Source organism: Emys orbicularis, chromosome 5 (genome assembly GCF_028017835.1).
Source record: "Emys orbicularis isolate rEmyOrb1 chromosome 5, rEmyOrb1.hap1, whole genome shotgun sequence".
Lineage (NCBI taxonomy): Eukaryota > Metazoa > Chordata > Testudines > Emydidae > Emys > Emys orbicularis.
The window spans coordinates 10,903,118-10,922,329 of NC_088687.1; the positions used below are offsets into that span (position 1 = coordinate 10,903,118).

At 43.2% G+C, this 19,212-nt stretch overlaps 2 protein-coding genes across 3 annotated transcripts in view; one reads left to right on the forward strand and one right to left on the reverse strand.

Annotated features, from left to right (window-relative positions):
* The window catches only part of GTF2E2 (general transcription factor IIE subunit 2), a 58,240-nt gene that overhangs the window by 15,045 nt on the left and 23,983 nt on the right, over nucleotides 1–19,212 (forward strand). The gene's annotated exons all lie outside the window — the stretch shown is intronic.
* SMIM18 (small integral membrane protein 18) lies at nucleotides 1,473–1,766 on the reverse strand. The gene has a single exon (XM_065404635.1). It carries the CDS (start codon nucleotides 1,764–1,766, stop codon nucleotides 1,473–1,475), a length of 294 nt encoding a protein of 97 aa, XP_065260707.1.

Here is a 19,212-nt window from a genome sequence, read left to right on the forward strand (position 1 = left end):
TTGACATAAGGCAGCTTATGCTGACCTAACTCTGTAAGCGTCTACACTAAAATATAGCTCCCACCGATGTAACTCGCCCACTACACTGACTTAATAACTCCAACTATGCGAGAGGAATAGTGCTTAGGTCGATGCAGTTAAGTCAATGCATTGTCAGTGTTGATACTGTGTTGCTTACATTGACTGTTCCTGCCTTTCAAAGGCCGTCCCACAATGCCCTACACTGATAGTTAAATCAGTGTGAGCGCTCCTGGTGAGGATGCACACTGTCGACACAAGGAAGGTAGTGTGGACAGGCAAAAGAGATTTAATTACTGTGGTGGCTCTATGTCAAAGTAACTTAAGTCAAATTAATTTAGTAATGTAGGCTTGCCCTAATATAGAAACTCGATACATCCAGCATGAAAGTGTGTTCTAACGTCTGTAGCCAAGAACAGTGGATCTGTAACTCAAAAGGCAATCCCTTTGACTGGTAGAAGTGTGGGAGGGAGGTGGAGATCAGGAATGATCTGTGAAATTATGGACTTGGAGACAGGAAGATGTGGGAGGGAATCTCTTAGGTGATTTGTTCTTGTATGGGGGGGGAAAGACACTCATTTGCCTCCAGACAGTACTCTTGATTAAACACTCCTTTGTGGAAATATTGAGGTGACCTCACTCTGATGTGATGATAAACTCTAACACCTAGGAATTGACAAGCAGTTTGGGTGAGGGATAGGGTGGGACTTCTGAACTGCAGGGAGAAGCTGTCAGGTCCTTCCAGGAAGTGGAAGTGGTCAGAGAGGTACTTGTTTTCTGGGGATGAACATTTTTCTTTTTTTATCTAATAAGAAAGCCTACCTCACTGGGCTTTGCAAAATATTCAGATGCAGTGTGTAATGAAAACCATTTATTTTGTTTTACTGACATTTTTTCCTTTTAATAAACTTGTTTTTAAGAAGACTACTATTGTTTGGGTAAATTTTGTGCAGACTTCCCCCGAAAGGAGAGGTGCTGAAAGGTAAGGAGTTTCTGGAATCCAACCCACCTCTCCTGATTTCGGGCACACATGGACAGAAGTATCCTTTCACATTAAGGTGTATTGTATGGGGCTGTGGCAGGCAAACATATGGGAGAAACCTATAGACCAAGGAGGAGACATGAGATGGCAGGGGTGAGGGTGACAATCAGATTGATCTGTATTTCTCCAATTAAGCAACATTGTGAATTGTTCAGATGAACAAAAATTTACTCTAGTAATCAAATATAGATGACAAAAGTTCATTTAAAAACAAAAATCTTTCTTCCCACATAACATTCTAACAGGTGGGCCATATAAAGATTTTGCTAGCCGTTCAAGTTCACATCCAGAAGTGAAATAATTGTTGCTAATAATGATTTTTAAGGCCCAAAAAGCACATGACTTGCTCATAAGATGCAAGAGGCTTCATTTTCTTGTTGGTTCTTCTGTGAGTTCTAGTGATCAATCATTACTACACCACTTCTGTTTCTCTCTTTCTAAAGCTGTCCATCATGGTTCTAACTGGATTGGATTCATTCTCTAGGTCTTTCATGGTTTTATTTTTCACACAGCAGCAACAGTCAAGCAACTCGTAAAGGAAAGCCAACGCCACCAGAGAAACTACGGTAAAGATAAATAGCACCAGAATAATAAAGCAGGCAGTGTTCCAGTTATCATGGAAAGGGTAAATCTTTTGCACTTGAAAACCAAGGTATTGGTAAAGGGACGTAGTCGCGTTCCAGTGACTGTTGTTGAGGGTTGCCATGCTTGGAGAGTTCTTTTATTGTGCTCACTGCAGCAGAGCTATAGGCTAAAACAGACAGAGAAACAAAGGTGACGTTTTTAGTTTCTAAAATGTCAGTTTTTTCTTTTACCAATTTAGTTGGAACTCGAATTATTTTCCCTAGTTGGAAGAGTTTACTTTCAGAATGACAGCTAATTTCCTGTGGCAAGCAGTGAATCTTTTTTGAACTGGAGAGCTTTGGACATGTACATACTTTTTGAAGTGAAGCTGCATTAATCTGGCTCTTTATTTTGCTTTAACACAAAAATATATTGGATCAAAATGCACAGCTTGACTGTGTGATGACTTTTTGAAATATATTTTATTGCAAGACTAATACACTTCAGCATGTTTCAATAAAGTTAAGGAGCATCTCTCACTTAATCCAAAGCTAATGCAAAGAAGCAATTTTACAGAGATTATTTCCATCTGCATGGGATGATTTTAGAAACATGTTCTATTTGTTACTCTTAAATGTTCTAGTTTTTTAATGGTTTGAAAACCCGCTCTGTGCATGTGACGTTTCTAGCAAAACAAGGGACCCATGTGCTGTTACTGGATGTGTGCATCCTAATGACTGGAATGATTAACGTGGTATTCTTCTATGTTCTTCCTTTTTTTAGGGTTTTTCTCTTCCAGCTCTATGAGAGAGAATTTGTGGTTTTAAGTACAGTACAGTTCCATTTATCAGAATGGTCTGGGGGCCATCTGATTCCTTTGGGTAACTGTGCGTTTGGATAAATGGAAGTGGAATGTTAAGCTGCAGGATTTCTGGGTAGGATGAGGAAAAGAGGGAGGCAGAGAGGAGGGTGGAAAAGAGAGAAAGAGCCTTGTTAGTGCTGCTTTAGTAGGGTGACCAGATACCCCGTTTTTAAAGGGACAGTCCTGTTTTTTGGAACTTTTTCTTATATAAGCACCTATTACCCCCCACCCCCTGTCCCATTTTAACCCTATGCTTTAGTGCTTCCAAGCACCGTCAGCGTTAGGGGAGGGAGCTGGCTGTTCCCCTTGGTATTTGTATTGGTGTCTGCAGAGCCCAGGGCTGTCAGCGTTGGGAAGCATTCAAGCAGCACCTCTCCCGTCTTCTTTCCTTCCCCTTTTCTCTCCCTTACCCTCTTTGCCTCCCTTCGTTTCCCTCCCTCCTTTCCTCATCCTATTTGGAAATCCTTCTACATCACAGTTCCCGCAGCCTTAATGTTAGTTAATCAGTTGGTATGTAACCGACATAGGGCTACATGGGGGACACAGTGTTGTTTTGGATAACTAGGCTGGGTCATTTGAATTTGGCTAAGTGGAATTACAGTACATTTAGAAATTGTAACTGTCTTGGAGAACGAGTTTCCAAAAACAAGGTTGAACTTTCAACTGCTCTCCAGGTTTATAATACAATTTCCTTACCTCCTCTGTAAGCGCTAGTATCGCTCTTTCGGTTAACATGCAAGCTTCCTAACACATTAAGGGCCAAATTCTCATAGTGTTCAGCACGCAGCAGTTCTGTGGCACTATGACCCCGTGTGTTAGGTTGCAACGCCTGGAGTGCGGAGCTAGGCTGGCACTGCAGGACTGTAGCTGCTCCCACCAGGTGGGTGCGTGATAGGCTCACTCTCCAGCCCGTCACCAATGACCCATCGCCTCCCTCTCCCCCAGTTGCAAAACCTGGCTCTGCCACTGCTTGGCATTGGTCTAACTGTTTTCGTTGCTTTAGGGAGGCAGCAGGATTTAGATACGTGAACTTCTGGAACTGAGCCTAGAACAACATTGTATTGAAGGACTGGCTGCGGACTGAACTAAAATGGGAAAGGGAGCCCCTTGAGGCTTGGTGTTTTCTTAAATTGGTTACCTCTTCCAGCACCTCTGAGGGTAGAATGGGTGAGGGTTTAGTTGAGAGAGATGATGAAATGTGGCAGGGAGCGAAGGGGAGAGATTAAAGCACAGTTTTTACTCTGCTCTCATCCCTCACCTTAGAATGTGTTAGACAAATGTACTTGTTAGAATACTATGAATTAAGTCATACATGCAGAGGAGCAGGCTAAGGGCTGCTTTGGGTATCTTTAAGATGAATTGAAAGATATATTTTTAAATACCAAAAAAACTATTTAGGAACTTCAGTTATTAACATGATATACTACCCTTACCGTCCAACAAATATTTGTAAAAGTGAGTTGAAAAGTTCTGGTTCTGCTCATGCACGAGTTAATTATATCAATCATTTCTAGAGTAGGGAGGAATGTGCATTTTTCCTTTTTAAAAAGAGCATTTATTTCTTTTAACTCTGAATTTCCTGACTTATGAACAGGTTTAAACATCAGTCTTAGTATAGTATTGTAGTTTTTGCATGGTATAGAGGACCAGGAGTGACTCCATAGTTAAGAGCTTGTCTACACAGGGACATCCAGGAAAATTAATCTGAATTAACTAAAGGTGTGAATTTGAAGTGGATTAGTTAAACTGCATTAAACCCCCCCCCCCCCCCCCCTCAGCGAACACCTCATTCAAAATTAAAGTGGCTTTAATTCTCTTTAAACTAATATGCACAATGGCACCAAATTAAAATCACACAGACAACCTTCATTCTGGTATTTTATAACTGTGCATGACTGTGCAGCCTTAAAGTTTTCTTTTGTATGTAAATTAATATGTAAATTTTGCTACACAAACTTGGTACAGGAAGACTGAAGGTTACGTAAGAAAGGCTCTTGCATGTGAGGCTACATCTACACTACGGGGGGGGTCGATTTAAGATACGCAAATTCAGCTACGCGAATAGCGTAGCTGAATTCGACGTATCGCAGCCGACTTACCCCGCTGTGAGGACGGCGGCAAAATCGACCTCCGCGGCTTCCCGTCGACGGCTCTTACTCCCACCTTCGCTGGTGGAGTAAGAGCCTCGATTCGGGGATCGATTGTCGCGTCCTGACGGGACGCGATAAATCGATCCCCGAGAGGTCGATTTCTACCCGCCGATTCAGGCGGGTAGTGTAGACCAGGCCTTATACTCATGCAGGTGGGATATGATGTAACATTAATTAAAATCAGAGCTATATAGCTAATTAAGGAAAGATGCTCAGTTTGATTGTAAAAAATGTATGTTTTATACTGCGTATAATTACGCTGGACATGAGGCAACTTTGTTCACTTAAAAGTTGAAATTCCTTACAAAAATCTTAAGATAAAGTGATTTTTGTTTTGTAGATAAGACAACGAATAAAGGCGTAGCCTATTAAGAAGTCTACCTGGTTATCTTTTATTTAACTTTACTTAATCAAAATGCTACATGACCAGAAAATACTAATTGTAAAGAAAGCATTGATGTTTTGTTTACAAAATTGGAAACCAAAATATATGGATAATTGAAAGGAAAAATGATAAAGCCCAAATTTCATATTTCTACCTATTTTAAACAGTTTGTCTATGAATTTACCAGTAATAAAATTGGGCCATTATTAATATAAAGCAGGAAACAGCCAGTATGCAGGGGGGAAATGGTAGGGGGTAGAGCCGGTAGCAGGTATGATATTGACGCCCTTACTTCTGCGCTGCTGCTGGCGGTGGCACTGCCTTCAGAGCTGGGCGGCCAGAGAGCGATGGCTGCTGGCCGGGTCCCAGCTCTGAAGGCAGCACCACCACCAGCAACAGTGCAGAAGTAAGGGCGCCAATACCATGCTTGCTGCAGGGTTCTACCCTCTACTCTTTCTTTCCTCATTTTTTCAGCCCCATTTTTCCAGGGCACCCTTCCCGAGCTTTGTGCCCTGGGCAGCTGCCCCACTTGCCCCGCCCTGGTTACAGCCCTGTAGTTGCACCAAATTGTCTGGTTATCAAAAAATAATAATAATAAAAAAAATCACAAGCATAGCATAATAGTTGAGTGTTTATATTGTTCCAGCAAATTTTTCTTAAACAAATGGGTCTGCTGTGGCTTTTCCAAATTACTGCAATTAATAAAGGTCCATTATTACTTTTTCACAATTGTCCATGTCCTGTCCACAACTCAGCCGCTATTATTTGAATATCATCCCACGATTTGGGTAGTGTCTTAGCTATAATTAATTTTTAAACTCTAGTAACATGAGTTGTAAGACAATATTTTTAACCCCTTTGATATCTGATAGCTAGTGATTTAGTTATATGATATGCCAATTGATGTTTTGAAGATAGTGCTTAGCACTTCTTAAATCGGGGTGGGCAAACTTTTTGGCTCGAGGGCCACATCTGGGTATGGAAATTGTATGGTGGGCTATGAATGCTCACGAAATTGGGGGGTTGGGTTGTGGGAGGGGGTGAGGGCTCCAACTGGGGGTGCGGGTTTTGGGGTGGGGCCAGAAATGAGGAGTTCAGGGTGCGGGAGGGGGCTCTGGGCTGGGGCAGGGGTATGGGTGTGGGAGTGAGGGCTCTGGGATGCAGGAGGGTGGGACTGAGAGGTTCGGAGGGCGGGAGGGGGATCAGGGCTGGGGCAAGGGGTTGAAGCGCGGGAGAGGGTCCAGGCGGTACTTACCTCAAGCAGCTCCCGGAAGCAGCGGCATGTCCCCCCTCTGGCTCCTATGCGGAGGCATGGCCAGGAGGCTCTGCATGCTGCCCCATCTGCAGGTGCTGCCCCTGCAGCTCCCATTGGCCCTGTTTGCTGGCCAATGGGAACTGCAGGGGCAGCACTTGGGGCGGTGGCAGCGTGTGGCGCCCCCTGGCTGCCCATATGTGTAGGAGCCAGAGGGGGGACATGCCGCTGCTTCTGGGAGCCGCGCAGAGCAAGCCCCCGATCCCGCTCCCTGGCAGGAGCTTGAAGGCCGGATTAAAACGTCTGAAGGGCCGGATGTGGCCCCCAGGCCGTAGTTTGCCCAACCCTGTCTTAAATGGTGGCTAGGAAAATTAACTTCCTCCACTGAAGAGAGAATTTCAGATAATTCTACTTTATAAACATATTTGGGGCAGGGGTCCGGTTACTCGGCTGTAGGCTGATTTTGATAATCTAGAGGTGTTGGCTCTCCCCTAGTGACTATAATCCCCCAGATTTGACTAAAGCCAAGACAGCTGTTTAGTCATCTACCAACACTGTTGTAATCATGAAATACAAGACTAAAGACTTCATTGCTAATCCATCAAAATTAACTGCAGCACTGATAAGGTAAGAAAGGACACATCTTTGAAAACTATCCTAGAAACTCGGGTTCAACACAGTTGCATTTTAATTCTAATTGCAGTAGGAATATTTAAAATTTACAGTGAGCCAATTTGATTAGTATGCGTTGCAGGTATTGTGCGTGAACGAAATCTAGTAGCAGTTAAATATTTAATTTAGTTCTATAATTTCTATAATAGGTTTTAATTTAAAAATCATTCTTTGGATGCTGTGATAATGTAAGCCTACTTGGAATTATATTCAGAGGAGCAGTGGCAAAATGACTCATTTTAATGCAGTGCTGAGGAAGTCTCAAATAAGAAACAACTGGACAAACGTCTTCATGTAATGGTATCTAGAAATCTCTCATGGATTCTAACCTGTCTGTCTGCATCGTGCAGATGGATTAACACTCTTATATTTACACCAGTAATATGTTAAGTGATAAGGTTGATTTTTGTGCTAGTCTAGCAAACCAATTCTTTAGAACACATTTATAGCCTAGCTAGGCAGTATACAGTCTCATTCTTAAGCAATTTAGTGATTGCTTTATTGTTTATATTTGAAAAACACACCCTCTAACATTTTTGGTTTTTCTTTGTTACAGAATTTTTTTTTTTAATAAAAAAATGATTTTTAGCATCTATTTAAAAACAGTCAGAATCAACTAAATGGAACGTGAGGCTGCAAGAAATGAGCTACTAGCTAGTAAACATCAAATACATTTTGTTTACTGCGCATTGGCTTGGGTGTATTGGGTTTCTTGTAAGATGGAGTGGTCATCAATTTTCCATTAATGCACAGATGGTAAAAGTGCTTGTCTGATAGTAGCAGATTAAGGATTGTAGCAGAGTAAAACCCTGCTTAACACAAAGAAAATTCGTGCTGGCTTTTATAGGAGAAAGGCTTTATATAGAGTTCTTTTCTAAGCTAAAGATATATTTTCTTTCAATAATCAATATAAACACAAGACAATTTTAAAAAACGGTACAGACCTACCTCTTGTCTGAAAGGATGCTGAAAGAGCGCTGGTCTGCTCTGTTGTTTTTTTTAGTGCAGCCTATGGCACAGCTAAAATGGAGCTTTGCTACTATTGGCCAGAGCATAATGCTGCTGACAACTTCCTTTATGCTCATTTGCATCAAACCCACTACCCCAGGAGTAAATCATTCATAAATTTAAATGGTATTGTGTAGGATGAAAAACCTGCTCTCCCCATCCCGTATCTTATTCTTTTACCATGTGAGCTTATTAACGGTGAGGTGTATTAGTGATACAGTGGTTGTTTTGACATGCTTGAGCTTTGAGCTGGAAGACAGTGAGTCAGAGCATGACATTTGAAATGTTAATACCTGCAGATTTCTGTTTCTAATCAGTATTATATTTACTTACAATAAACTGTAAATGTGCCACAGACTGGTAGATTAAACAGGTTAATAGGAAACAATATTGCTGCCTTTGATTTAATTCTTGGACAGAATCATTACATAATGTGTTTTCTTAACCATAGGTTATCAGTTGTGGAGATAGAGGTGCTCTCTAACTTTTGTTTTACTGATCTCTTAGGTCTGTAACCATTAAGATTTTTTTCTTTGGTAAATTTCCTTCATAGAGAGGATTTAAAAAAAAAAAATTATTGATACAAAATAAAGGCGGCTTGCTTTTGTTTCTTTGTTTTCCAACTTCTCAACTGAAGTTTCTGGAGAGGGTCTATCCTGTTATACCTGGATTTATACCGTGTAAGGTCTATGATATAATAAATAATATAGAACACAGTTATTCGATTAGTCATGTGTGTTACATTTTCTATTACTTCAGATTCCTCTTTTGGTTCATGTCCTTCTGCTTACTCTTCAGGGAAGTCATAATCTTGGAGTTATGACATGACAATCTGTTTCTGAATGTTTGACATGGCGTTCATTTTTACAGTGTTATGCTTTTGCTAAACCTTATAAAAGCTCCTGATTTCAATGCAAGTCTCTACAATAATTAGCAAATGGGTCAAGGAAAGTATATATGAAAAACAAAAAAACGTAAATACTTTTTTAAAAAATCTGACAATTTTGAAAGTTTGTTTCACAGTCTTAGAAAGTGACTTGCAAATAAAATTAGTACATAACTGGCAGTGTGCCAAATGCTTCCTGCCTCTTCAGAAAGGCCAAGATGGATAGTGTGGGTGTATTAGCAGACTGAGTTTTGAAAGTTAATTTACAGTTCCCTTTAAAGAAGCAAGGGCATGCTAAATTTAAACACAGTGAATATAACACATTTTCTCTGAGTCTACCACTTATGTGATAACCCACTTTCTGAGTCTACTCCCTATTTACTGTGAATGATTGGTCCTTAGCAAAAGTCTCAAATAAATTTCCTAGAATACAATAGTGTATTAGACTAGATCCACAGAATATGTCATTGCTAGTTGTGCTCTGTACCTTAAGTAGGGGGTAAAAAATAAATAAATCTGACCAAGATTTTCAAAATAACTGTTGATTTTGAATGCCTTAACTTTTGGATACCCAACTGGAAACATTGATTTTCAGTGGCTGGATGCTGAGAACTTTCGTAAGAAAATAAGTTTCCATTTTCTGCTTTTACAGTGCTTATGGGCAAATGTGTTTTGCAGAGTGTTAATGTGTGCTATGACTTATAAGAAAGTATCCACCAACAATAGAATTCCCAGTTGGAAACCAAACCCTCAGAAATGGTATTAGAGACACGTAGGCCTTGTCTGCGCTAGTAATTTTCCTAACTGCCATTCATATGCTTCATTTGTACAATCATCACTCAAAGAGTTGGTGGAGACAGGGCAACAGCATTTTTAACAGTGTGTTGTCTAACCCTGTTTGGAGCACTCAAAGTCTGTTATTTTTGAGTTTGGGAAGGGCTTTGCTGAAGTGAATTAAGGACTTTTATAAAGCAGTAGGTTACAGATAGAGCTGAGGTGAATCTCCCTTTCTGAAGTGCCCTGTGTTTAGAGAATCATATCAGTTTATTAATTTATATTTTGTCAAACAAAGATTGTGTTAAAAATCACTTAAGACTGCTTAAGTGCATATACCAGCAACCAACCATAAGAAAGACTGGAAATTGCTATTTAAGTCCTCATATACCTGTTGCAACCTATAACTATAAGTTTGCCTTCTCTACATTCTCATCCACACCACAGATGACTTTTCCTTCCACGCAAAATGTGCAGCGTTTAACTCCAGCCATGTGACGTGGTTAGAAATGGTTATTGACTAGTTATTTAAAATATTAAAATGGTGTTGTGTTAACTTGGAGTCTTTATATCAAGATTAGATGGCTTTCTAAAAGATGTGCTATAGTTCTATCTGTTAATATTCAGGAATCACTGGGTGAAATTCTCTGTCCTGTGTTTTGCAGGAAGTCAGATTTGGTTGGCATAGTAGTTCCTTCTAGCCTTAAAATCCATGATTTTATGTGGGTAGTATGTATGGAGAGATTTTTACTTGATATTTTTTTTGTGTTGGTTGGATGATGAATTTTTAAGTAGAAATCGTTTTAGTTTGTTTATCTTTTGGGGACTGTGGCAAATGGCCAACGCTACTGGGGAGGGTCCCGCACTTTTTCTTGGTGTGGTGGCTCAGGGCGTTGCCCCTTACCCCTATTCTTGGGCATTGTGGGCTCCGCTAGTGCCCCAGTGGGGGAGAGAGGGGAGCGGGGAAGGGACCCAGCTCCGCTCTCCTACTCCGGGTCCTAGCCCCTTCAGCTTTGCGGGCTGCTTACCCTCTCTCCCTTTGGGTAGGGTTTCCCTCAGTCATCTGTGCCAGTGGAGCCCCTAAGTCCTCTGCTCTGCTTGGGCAGGGTTTCCCTTCCCCTGGTCCTCTGGCTAAAAGCAATACTCCTTCAAACTCTAGTCAGCGTTCCTTCCCTCTCTCTGTTTGACTGAAGCAGGGTTTTTTTAATTAGGTCTTGGGTGGGGCCTTAATTGACTCCAGGTGCTCCAATTACCCTGTAGTAACCTTTCCCTAGTCCACAGGGAATAAGGCCTTGACCATCCTAGGGCTTATATACCTCCCAGCACCCAATAAGACCACTCTCCTGTAGTGGTCCAGGACCCGGGCGACCTGGTATGGGTGGAGGCCTGCCAAACTGTGTACTTAGCGGCCTCCTCTGCCCGGGTCAACTGGGTCAAGAGCTCTGGCCTGATGGTCGGGGCCGGGTGGCAGGCGAGCTTCCTCCCACCTGCGCTTCAGGCCATTCAGTGGGGCGTGGGTCCATTGCTCTATCTCGGCGTTTATCTTTCTGCCACGCATCCTTCTCCGCCGGAGAACTGGCACGATTTGGAGGGCAGGGTGGTTGAGCGTTTGAGGAGGTGGGCAGGACTGCTCCAGTGCCTCTCCCTTCGAAGGAGGGCATTGGTGCTCAATCAGCTAGTCCTGTCTGTGCTCTGGCACTGGCTCAACACTCTGTGCCCAGTGCCGAGGTTCCTGGCCCAGCTCCAGAAGCTGGTTCTGGAGTTCTTTTGGCCAGGGCTGCACTGGGTCTCTGCAGGGTTCTGCATCTTCCCCTGGAGGAGGGAGGACAGGGCCTGGTGTGCCTGCGCACTCAGGTGCATGTCTTCCTTCTCCAGGCCATGCAGAGACTCCTTTATGGTGCAGGTAGCTTGGCATGGAGCACGTTGGTGCACACCTTCCTCCACTGCCTCCGATACGACAGGTAGCTCCTTTATTTCCATCCGAGAGGTCTTCCGCAAGACCTCTCCGAGCTGCCGGTCTTCTACCAGGACCTCTTCCGGTCCTGGAAGCTGTTCTCAGCGACCAGGTCCGTGGCGGCCACCGAGGAGGCAGATCTCCTCACGGAGCCCCTGCTACACAATCTTCATCTTCGTGTGCAGGTGGCGGAGTCGCCCTCGGTGCACCAGAGGTTGGTCCTGGCGGAAGTTACCAGGATCGGAGACCTCCTGGACTGCGACCGGGGGGACTGAGTGGATCCCTATGCGCTTGGCTGGTGTATGGGGCTCTCTGCCCTTGGTACCCCCGGTGCATACTTCGGGAGGTGGAGGCAGCCTTATTGCCCACTTCTTGGTTTTTCCTCGAGCGGGTCCCGCGAGAGGGTATTCCCCCGTCCGCCCCTCACCCCAGGCCCTATGGATCTCTTCATCAGGCCCCTGCCCCGTGAGCTCTCTCGGCCCCCAGCCCTTTGTACCCTGAGCCGGCTGCGTGATTTGCAGCCGGTTCGCTTCCGAACCGCGCCACGGGACCATCGTTACACACTCGTGCGCCACACTCTTCATTTCCCCACCCTTGTGTCCCACCCCGATACTAAGTGGCGGGACCTTCTACCAGCTGCAGAGGGTGAGGGACCCCGGTGGCCCAGCCTGTATTCCATCCTGGTTCCACGGCACGCCGGGGACATTAGTTGGCGACTCCTTCATGGAGCCGTGAGCACGGGCTTGTACCTGGCGCGGTTCACCCCTTTTCCCGACGCTTGCCCTTTTTGCGGTGTTGAGGTTCTGGCTGCATTTTTCCCCCCACCTGTTTGTTTATGCACACCCCATCCGTGGCCCCACAAAGTCGCGGGACCTCCTCGTCAACCTCCTCCTAGCCATGGCCAAAGTGGCCGTTTATAACACCAGGGAGAGGAGGTTGGCTGAGGGAGGGGCTTGCAACTGTGGGGCCTGTTTTCATTCTTTCATCCGTTCACGCATCCGGGCAGAGTTCCTCTGGGCAGCGTTCACTGGCTCCTTGGATGCCTTTGAGGAGCAGTGGGCGCTGTCCGGGGTTCTCTGCTCGGTGTCCCCTTCTGGTTCCCTAGTTTTGGCCCTTTGACCCCCACACCTGTTCCTGTTTTTTTTTCTTTGTTGTCCCCCGACTTTAGTTGAGTTCTGGGCTCTGTAGCTCCTCCCCAGGCTGGGGGAGAGGCCTTTAGCTGTGGGCGGGCTTATGCCCACCCACTTCCCAGCACCCAATAAGATCACTCTCCCACTGCTCCCTGGCCCTGCTGTATCACAGGACATAATTGTTTGTAATGTTTCTAGTAGTGTTATTGAGGTGTAATGTAATGAGGAAGTGGACTGTGTTTTATTTCTTTAGTTCCTGTTTCTGTGGTAGAGTTATAGTTGCTTGTGTAACACTGCTCTACAGCCAAAATGCTTCTGAAATAAATGTAGTCAAACTTTACTAATTCTGGGTCACTGAGAACAAAAATGATGCTTAAAATTGTTGATTGGCTCTAGTTTTCAAGATATGCTATTGGGTCAGTATATACGACCCTTGACTTGGGAATGGCGGATAAGTGAGTTATAAAGGGAAGGGATCTCAATTTAAACCAGAAATGACTAAAATACATCTTTGACTGGATCTATGAATAAATCTATGACTGGGTTTGGACAGTACTTGCTTTTTAGGCAAAACAATGAATGATGCAATCTGAAGCTGGTATTGCATCATACATGATATGAATTGTATCATGTTATTCCTAGAAGTCATGGATGATGCAATCATAACGAAGCTTACATCACTCTGCTGAACAAATTGCCCTATATCAGCTCTAGAAATCATACAGTGTTGTGCTCTCTTATTTGTCAGTGTTTGATTTTGCAAAGGGACACATTTCTGTTTAGCCAAAGTGAGCAGAGATGCCTCGTACTTGTGTGAACAGTGCAGATAACTTCTGCTATGTTTGTGGTGAAGTGACTTTTGCATCACAAAAGCGCAGTATAACCACTATGGTTAAGAAAGCCTATCACCTTTATTTTGGCTGCAAAATTGGAGATCAGGACAAGAGGTGGGCCCCACACACATGCTGCAACACTTGTGCAACAAATCTTGGCCAGTGGTTGAACAGGAAAAGGAAATCTATGCCTTTTGCAGTGCCAATGATTTGGCGAGAGCCAACAGATCATACCAGCAATTGTTACTTCTGCATGGTGCCTCCAGTTGGGAAAGGTGTGTCAAAGAAGAAAAAGTGGACTGTGCATTATCCAAACATTCCATCAGCTATACGCCCAGTACCCCACGGAGAAGGACTGCCGGTTCCTGATGCACCAGAATCATTCTCACTTGAGTCAGACGAGGAAGAGGACGAAACTTCCGGTCCTGAACCATAAATGTCACAGGACCCACATTTTCTCCCATCCTCCTCCTCTGAACCACACCTCATAACACAAGGTGAACTGAATGACCTTGTCAGGGATTTGGAACTACCCAAGAGTAAGGCAGAGCTGTTGGGCTCCAGACTACAGCAGTGGAATCTCCTGGCAGGTGATGTTAGGGTTTCCATGTTCCGTGACCGTCAAAAGGATCTTGTCCCATTCTTCTTCATGGAAGGTGATCTTGTAGCCTGCAACAACATCGATGGTGTGATGGCAGCCCTCAACATCGTTCACGATCCAGATGAGTGGAGACTGTTCATTGATTCATCGAAGACGAGTCTTAAAGCTGTTTTACTGCATAATGGCAATGTTTTGCCATCAATTCCAGTTGGTCATGCAGTCCATATGAAGGAAACCTATGACAACATGAAACAACTTTTGAGGTGCATAAACTATGACCAACATCAGTGGCAGCTTTGTGGCAATTTGAAGGTTGTTGCTCTCTTGCTTGGTCTGCAGACTGGATACACAAAGTACTGCTGTTTTCTCTGCGAATGGGATAGTCGTGCAAGAGATTCCCACTACATCAAGAAAGATTGGCCACTCCAACAGTCATTGGAGCCTGGGAGGAAAAGTGTTCAGCATCCACCACTTGTTGAATCAAGGAAGATTTTGTTACCACCCTTACACATCAAGCTGGGTCTGATGAAGAACTTTGTCAAGGCCATTGACAAAACACAAGCAGCTTTCAAGTACCTCCGTGGAAAATTTCCAAGGTTAAGTGAAGCTAAGATAAAGGAAGGTGTCTTTGTTGGTCCTCAGATTCGTGAACTTCTTCAAGATGATGCATTTGACCATGCACTGCGTGGCAAGGAAAAGACGGCATGGAAAGCCTTCCAGTTAGTGGCAATCAATTTTCTCGGAAACAACAAGGCAGACAACTACAGGTTGTTGGTGGAAAACCTCCTCAAGGCATACAAAAGCCTTGGTTGCAACATGTCACTAAAGATACATTTTTTGCACTCTCATCTAGATTTTTTTCCACCGAACTGCGGAGCAGTGAGCGACGAGCACGGTGAGCGATTTCACCAGGACATTGCAACAATGGAGAAACGCTATCAGGGCAAATGGAGCCCATCAATGCTTGCAGACTATTGCTGAACAGTGACAAAAGATGCTCCATTTAATGAATACAAGAGACAAGCCAAGAAGCGCCGAGTAGACACTGAATAGAACTAAACTATGTACATAATAGTTTTTTGCCTTTTGTTTCATAATAAATTGTATTTATATAAACCTTTTGCTGATTTTTAAAGTGTTACATAAACAGGACAGGTGAAATATTATCATGTAAAGCAACCATAAACACATGAAAAGACCTAGGTTTACAATTTATGATTAAAACTCTACTATCTACACAATATACATAGACATAAAATGTAAAAACTTAAATATCTTAGAAACAGTAGCCAATCAGTTGTTTTAATTGTCATATTTGAATTCAGCACATCAAAATACATAATAAATAGCACATTTTATCTCTGAAGCAGACGACTTCTCAAAAATTGTAGACCAGTGTAACGGGAGGAGACGTGTTGTGAGTGAGGGATATGGGGCAACACTATGGGAGATTGGCAGTGGGGGACAGTGGCCATGTCTGGGGGTATATGGGCAGAAAGAAGGGGGAAAACAGGGAGTGGAGGGCTGGGAGGGGGAGGGGGAGAGAGTTTTGTTGAAGAGGGCATGGGAGTGATTGGGAGTGAGAGGTTAAGAGAGGGAAAGGATGGAGGGTCCTTGGTTGCCTGATAACTCAGGTGTGTGTGTGTGTGTGTTGGGGGGTGTGGGTACTTGCAGAACTCCTTCCCTGCCCTCCTAGCACTGATGCCTTGTAGCAAAGACACTTTGCTCCCACATGCTGGGTGGGCGGGGCACCCTGATAGACCCTGAGCCATCTTGATTATCACTTCAAAAGTTTTTTTTCTCTTACTTAATTGGCCTCTCAGAGTTGGTAAGACAACTCCCACCTGTTCATGCTCTCTGTATGTGTGTGTATATATATCTCCTCAATATATGGTTCACTCTATATGCATCCGAAGAAGTGGGTTGTAGCCCACGAAAGCTTATGCTCTAATAAATTTGTTAGTCTCTAAGGTGCCACAAGTACTCCTGTTATTTTTGCGGATACAGACTAACACGGCTGCTACTCTGAAACCTGATAGACAAAGAATGTCTGCATCAATGTGTCATCGCAGAGCCATTGAGCTACCCTGAACAGCTATGAAGCAGTTATCCTGAGTAAGGGGAATAACTCTGTTTAATTGTAAAAATTCAGAATTGGTCTGTGTCCGAGATAAGAATGGGCATACACATTTGTTTGTGAGCTCCTGAAGTTTGTGGGACCATAGGATGGGCCTTGATCACAGAGTTTACATTCTAGAGAGAAATACAGACAGAGAATCGGGGGAAAGGAGGAAACATAAAGCAAAGTCATGGTGCGTATATGTTCTTCTCTCCTCATTCATCGCTGATGTTGGGTTAGTGCTTCCTCCTCTCCCCTATGGAATCTGGAGGCAGTCCAGTGTTTTTGTTGGAGTCTCCAGGACTAAGACCTGTCCTTCAGCTCAGGCCAGCAGATTTTCTGCCTCTGGCGAAGGACCAGGTTGGTGGTGGTTTCTCCCAAACATTTTGTTTAATAACTTCAATTTTTATTCATTTTCATAAAGTAGCGACTTATCTTTCCTTCTCCTCTCCTGGATCGAGTATTTGGCAGCATGGTAGATTCAACCACCCAAATCTGCCACTGCAGCGTCTCTTCTTTGGAGCGCCTCTGGCCATGCTCAGGCATGGCAGAACTGTTCTGCAAACACCAGGCTAAATATAAGTGGTGTTCCCTATGAGCGACAGCATTTATAGGCTCTAAACAATAACTTCACGGTGAGGGGCAGGTGTCTTTTAGACCAAGAACCAGGGCCAGAGTTCAGTTGCTTGGTGCACTTGACCTCTCCAGCCCACTAGAATTTAATAAACTCGCAAAGATTAGCTTTTTAAAGCATACTGTCTCTTCAGACTTTCAGACATCTACACTGGGAATGAAAATGTCACCCTCTCTCCAGTTTACAGTATTTAATCTCTTCTTATTAAGAGTTTGTATTAATAGTTTGAGATTGGATTTGAAAAACGTATCCGTGATAGAGATTATATTGAAAGGTTAAAAGACAATGTCCTGTATTTTACTCAACATCAGGAAATATAAATTTCTCCATTTTGATACTGAAAACTCATATGCTAATTACATACAGGTTGTTGTAAAATCATTGCAACCACTTTCTTAAAGTCTAAGAAGACTTTTTAAAGTCTGAGTGATTTATGGTGTTTACATTCACTGGATAGGGAATGCTCGTGTTTCTTGACTCTCGGTTCCAGTTGCACCTTTAAGAGTAACAGAAGTATAAAGGTGCCACAGGACCCTCTGTTGCTTTTTACAGATTCAGACTAACACGGCTACCCCTCTGATACTCAGTTCCAGTTGGCATTAACCAAATAGTCTGTTCTACCCTCATATAATTTTGTTTTGGTTTTGGCACCTTACTGAATTACGCTCATATTTTCTGTATCATATAAAGTTTGATTGAATAAAACTTATTTTAAGGACTTGTGCAATCTTACTCTGTTTTGTATAAAATATTTGTATTTTGTCTATAATGTCCATTCAACCTCCGAGTAAGAGTGACACTTTCATGGTGTGAGGAAAGGACATTATATTGTTTGCATTTCATTGTTTATTACTGATTATGTATTTTTTTTTAACAAAACTTGTAGATTAGGGTTCTCGGATTATTTTTTATAATGTGGCACACGATTTAAAATAGAGAGACCCATTCAAAATTGTGAGGACAACCTTTTTTCTTTTTCATCATCACATTTTGCTACTTCTCTGTGGTAACTGCAGCAACTGTTTACAAAAGTAATAAGAAAGTATTTAATGTATTTTAACTGTCTTTTGGTTAAATTTAGTAGCTGGAAACGAAGAGCCAGTGTCATGTGACCAGCCAGCTCTCTGTGAAAATTTTTCAGTTTGGAACCTTCTGCTATAGATATTTTTAATTTCTGTTTTTCTGACTGACATTTGCTCATATGTTAAATGAGACATTTATTTGCATAAGACAAGAAGACTGAATATTTTCAGAAACTAGTGCATATATATATATTAATGTACATATTTGATGTAATGGTCACAAACTATTGTGCATGCTACAGTAACTGCTGAGAAAGATGTTTACCTGTGTGACAAACACTGGTACCTTGGGTCAGCCACATTCATGTGAATATTTGACAGCAATAGCTAGTGATATATTCCTTCTCAGACCTTTTGATTGAAAGTACTATGTGACGAGTTTTGTGACAGATAATGTGGCTGATATGGTTAAGAGGAAAGTTTTGCAAGAACTGTCCTATACTTAGATTGTAAGTTCCTTAGGTCAGAGACAGTCCTTTTATTCTGTGTTTGTACAGCGCCGACCACAATAGAGTCCTGGTCTATGATTGGGGTGCTTAGGTACCACAGTAATACAAATAATTATAATAAATAATAAAAATATATTCATGTAGTAGCATATTGTTGTTCTGTACACTAGCAAATTTTACTGTCAAAAGACTTGGAAGGAAAGAGTACCAGCGATTATAGAACAATAGTAATGTTGGGCTGGAAGGGACCTCAAGAAGTCATCAAGTCCAGCCCCCTGCACTATTGCAGGACCAAATAAACCTAGACATGGGTTTCTCAAACCATGGGACAGGATCCAAAACTGGATTGCCAGAATGTTTCAAAGGGTCTCGTGGCAGCTCCTGCCGGCTGGGCTTGCCTCACTGCTCCAGGCATTGCAACCTCTAGGGTCCCAGCACCACTCAGGATGGGCCCAGCTGTCATGATGATGGGAATCTGGGTAGGCCAAATTTGAGTGAGTAGCACTGCAACCCCATGAGCAAGTCACAACTCCACTCACACAAATTTGGTCCAGTTGGGGGGCTGGACTTGATAACTGGGGGCTGTGGTTGCAATGCCCGGAGCAGAGAGCTGAGCCCAGCCAGTCCAAAGTACAGGAACTGCAGGACCCAACCTCCCTGGGGGGCAGGAGCTGACTGACCAAAACCAGCCCAGAACCTCCGTCCCCAGACTATTTACTGGATCGCGACAGGCCATAAACATTTACAAACAGGTCCCGACCCCAAAAAGGTTGAGAACCACTGACTTAGACCATCCC

Bases quoted from the DNA above. Each gene is read 5' to 3' on its own strand.
- SMIM18 (XM_065404635.1), bottom strand. From the start codon at position 1,766: ATGGCAACCCTCAACAACAGTCACTGGAACGCGACTACGTCCCTTTAC.